General features: G+C 26.6%; 1 protein-coding gene across 1 annotated transcript; it reads right to left on the reverse strand.

Moving 5' to 3' along the window:
* Positions 1-2,364: 2,364 nt before the first annotated feature.
* Positions 2,365-3,519, reverse strand: LOC113853169. Its single transcript, XM_027483657.1, has one exon. The coding sequence runs from the start codon at positions 3,374-3,376 to the stop codon at positions 2,552-2,554; it is 825 nt and encodes a 274-aa protein (XP_027339458.1). The 5' UTR covers positions 3,377-3,519; the 3' UTR covers positions 2,365-2,551.
* Between the last annotated feature and the right edge of the window lie 744 nt (positions 3,520-4,263).

Here is a 4,263-nt window from a genome sequence, read left to right on the forward strand (position 1 = left end):
ATAAATATAAATTTTTTATGATTAAAATTTTAAACATATTAAAATTTGATGATAAATAATTAATAATTAATAAATTTTATCAAAAAATATTTATTATATTTTTATAACTTTAATATAATAAATATATTTTTATATAAAAATTTTGATTTATAAATGCTTAATCTCAACGTTAAAATTAAAGCGGAGGAAATTCCTAAAATTTGAATCCATTGTCACGCATTTATTGTGTTAGTAATTCCCATTTAAATAACATAGAGAATCGCAAATAAAAGGTTGTAAATTCTCTTGGAATTTGATGTCTCTCAACTTTTGATAGGCACCGTGTGCAATGCCAATAAAATTCTTAAGGAGCACATGGATTGGATATAAATAAAATAAAGTCAACCTGAGGTGACAGGAATATTTATTTTTTTATAATGACAAGATATATAATTAATAAATAATTTAAATTATTACTAAATATTTTTCACTTAAAAAAAAAATCTCTTTTTCAAACGTCAAGAAAACTTCTAATTATGTACTCACAAAGTAAAAAATATTTGCATTTGTTACAAAGGTACAAACAAATTTTTTAGAAAAAAAAATTATAAAAGAAACAATTAGTATGAAATAATAATTTTTTGTATAGATTAAACTTAGAAAAACTTTAATGCAAAAATTTCTTTAAAAATAAAGAAACATAAATTAATTTTAATTTGTTAAAAACATTAATTTATTTTACTGCATATTTTTTCACTCTTATAAATTTCATTCAGAAATTGACCTAAATTGAATTAAGATCAAGAAAAAATTTAGAATATAAAAATTTAAAGTTTATTTGAATTTAGAAAGTATGATTTTTGTAATTATAAAATTCTTATTTATTTTTATTTCAAAATTTTTCAAAAAATTAAAATAATAATAAATAATTTTATAATTTAAACAAAAATATTTTAAAAATTAAACAACTCATAATTTAAAAAATTATATAATTTAATTTTAAATCAATGATCTAATTAAAAGTTTCAGTCACATTTATAGCAAAAAGAAAAAGTTTCAGTCACATAAATTATATATACAAAAATTAAAATTAATTTAAAATTGTTTAATATTTTATTTATATATATCAAAATAAATATAATATTTAAAAAAAATTTATAAAATAAAAATTGTTTTATAACAATCTTATACATATTTAATTTTGACAAATAAAAATAATCTAATTAATATAATATAATTTAACAGTTAAATTAATAAAAATATAATTTTATATTAAATTATTAACAATAAATATAACTTAATCCATTTTCATTAGTAAATTACATTAACTTTTATATTATTAATAAATTGATATAAAAATTAATTTTTATTGATATAATTATTAAATTATAATCATATATTAATTAGATTATTTGTGTTAAATTTTATTAAAATTAAACAAGTATAAGATTGAATTAAGTTTAAATTATACATATATATTATATTATGTATTGATGTTATCAATCAATAATGTTACTCTTAGGATGTCTTGTCACACTCCCTTCAGTCTTTTGACCTTTTCTACTGGCTGCTACTACTACACCCTTCCACCCTATCACTAATGCTACGTGTTGCCACTTGCCAATGCGCAATGCCTTCAAAGTCCATTTTATCGCTCACACCTATGTGCCCATATCATCGACTATAATTCTATGCCTTTTTACAAAAATAATATGCATCCATATTTCTATATCTTTACCATTTTACGATACATATATTTTAATCTTTTGTTTTTAATTTTCTTAATTTATATTCATTTTTCTTCAATTAACATTAATTATCATTAAAATGATATTCTATTAGTGAAATTAATTTTAGTTTTTTGAAACTAACTTTATTTTATTAATATAATTAAGGTATTAATTTGTAGTCCACAATTATACGTGACTATAAGGTTTTAAAAACTTTGATCGCATTTGCCTACACTTTAAATAATATTAAAGTTTGGATTAATTTATCTCTTAATATAAAAAGAATATTTTCTCTCAGTCTTAAAAGTTAAAAATTAGTCATCATAAAACTTTCGCGTTACTGATGTATTCTCTCCATTAATTTTTATTTATTTTATCTGTTAAATATCTATATATCTTTTAAGAATGAAAACTATACAGGAAATTTAATATACGTAAAAGAATTAAATAAAAACTATATATAAAAAATAAAGAATAGATTATATCATATTCTAATAATAAAAGAAAAAATAAAAATTATACTATTTATAGATTGTAAAACTGTATTCCAATTTAAAATTTAAAAATTATCGGCCACCATGATTGAAAATATTAAGTAAAACATGAAATTTCAAGCCGTGTAGTATGTAGTCACTTAATGACAGAGTTGAGTATGATATTTGGGATTAGTGTGATTAATTGGACTTAAAGCTTGGATATGATAGTACAACGGTGACCACATCCAAGACAGGCATAGTCTGCCAAAACTCCCCAAATAATTCCAAATCTCTAATTTTCCCTTTCACTTACCCCAAAACAAAATACACAATAATCCCCTATGTTAATCTTCATTAAACATCACATTAGTCGCAACTAATCTCACCGGCAAACAGATCATCCTCGCCGGCAAATTCTCTGTGCCTCGTCGGAGAAATATCAATCTCGATCAAATTCTCCTCCTCAAACTGAAACTCGACGGTCCTCTTCTTACACCCATCAAGAGCTATCTCAATTAAACCTTCTCTATCTTCTTCATCCCATCTGAAGCTCATCTTCTCCGGCGAGTCCCAGTTCTCCATCGCCGGAAATTCACTCCCCGACGAGTTTTCCGAGTCAGTTTCAGGGTAGTAGCATGACAACGATGGGAAAATACCCATGTGTTGTTTCTCATTGGGATCCTGCTCTGTTTCTTCTACTTCGTATATGACCTCCAATGGCGCTTTAACGTTCCATTCCACGAAAGGCTCCTCAAAACGCGAACTTGATTCAAAATCCATCTGGGTTTTAACCTCTAATTCAGAATGGGCCCTCACCCACCGGTAAACTTGATCAAGAGAATCGATTTCCACAGGTTCAATGAGTTTCCCCCGTTTCTCTTCTCTGTTTGCCCTGTTTTCTTCATTGCCGATGGGTTCAAATTTGCCCGTGTTTTCCTTTTCTTCATTTTCAGATCTTTGAATTGCACCGAGACGGAGGATGAGAAGCAAGAGAATCCCGGAGAGAATCAAAACGGGTGAGAAAACTATTTTCCAAAATAGATGAGGCAAATAGAGGAGGATCAAGGTGCAGAAGGTGACAATGCATGAAAATAGAGGGTCAGAGGAAAAAACATAGAGAAATGAAACTGTTTCTGTGTATAACAAGTTGATAATGAACTTCATTTCTGATAGAAATCTACACTCCTCCATTGGCCACAATTACCGTTTGTAATTTACTTTGCAAAAGAAAACTACGGTTCCAAGAGATTAGGCGATGATAAGAAAAGCAAAGCCATGAGCAGAGAAAGCAGAGTTTGGATGATCAGAAAAAGTTAGAATTTTGTGAAAAGGAACACTGTAGTGGAGGGCTTTGGACAGGGTGTTCTTGTGGGGTTTATAAGCCTTTTGGCGTGAGAAGAAGGCATGGAATAATTTTGGGGGGAAATGGTGTGGTCCTATGCTACGCAATAACCAATATGATCTTCTATGCATACACGGAAAAACTACAAATCCAACCTAAAAAGTTGTTATGCTTTTACACTTCTCAAACCCATGATTTTAATCAATCACTGTATTAAGCCCCTTGCTCCGTACTGATTTTGGGTTTTAATTCATGGAATCTATTCAATTTTTTTACTTCAATTACCAATCCAAGACATTGATTTTAGGTCCAAATGACGGTTAGTTGTTCATCATTTTTGGTCATTTCTTATAGAGATTGTGAAACTTCACCTTGAACCACATGAGATGCTGCCTGGACAGTCCATTTATGGTAAATAGGTTAATAAGTGCTCACAAAAAGAAAAGTTTAAAGTAGTTACGGAACAGTGTCTTTTCTTAATTTGTTTTTCAAGTGATTTTAAGATGGGAAAATAATATTTAATTTCTTAAATTTTACTCTTTTAATGAATAGATATTTCAAAATTTAGTTTCATTTTAATTAATCTTGAAATACTATTTATTTTTTACAATCTGACTTGATCTATAAAACTTAGCTTTATAAATAAATACTATAAATTTTAATTTCGTTATAAATGATAATTAAACTTTTCTCTTTTTAAGAATAATTCCTTCTAGTAAGTTAGAAATAAATTACC

Source organism: Abrus precatorius, unplaced genomic scaffold (genome assembly GCF_003935025.1).
Source record: "Abrus precatorius isolate BTA unplaced genomic scaffold, Abrus_2018 Scaffold10, whole genome shotgun sequence".
Lineage (NCBI taxonomy): Eukaryota > Viridiplantae > Streptophyta > Magnoliopsida > Fabales > Fabaceae > Abrus > Abrus precatorius.

What these genes read in the sequence shown, in the direction of transcription:
- LOC113853169 (XM_027483657.1), bottom strand. Translation starts at nt 3,376, where the DNA reads ATGGAGGAGTGTAGATTTCTATCAGAAATGAAGTTCATTATCAACTTG.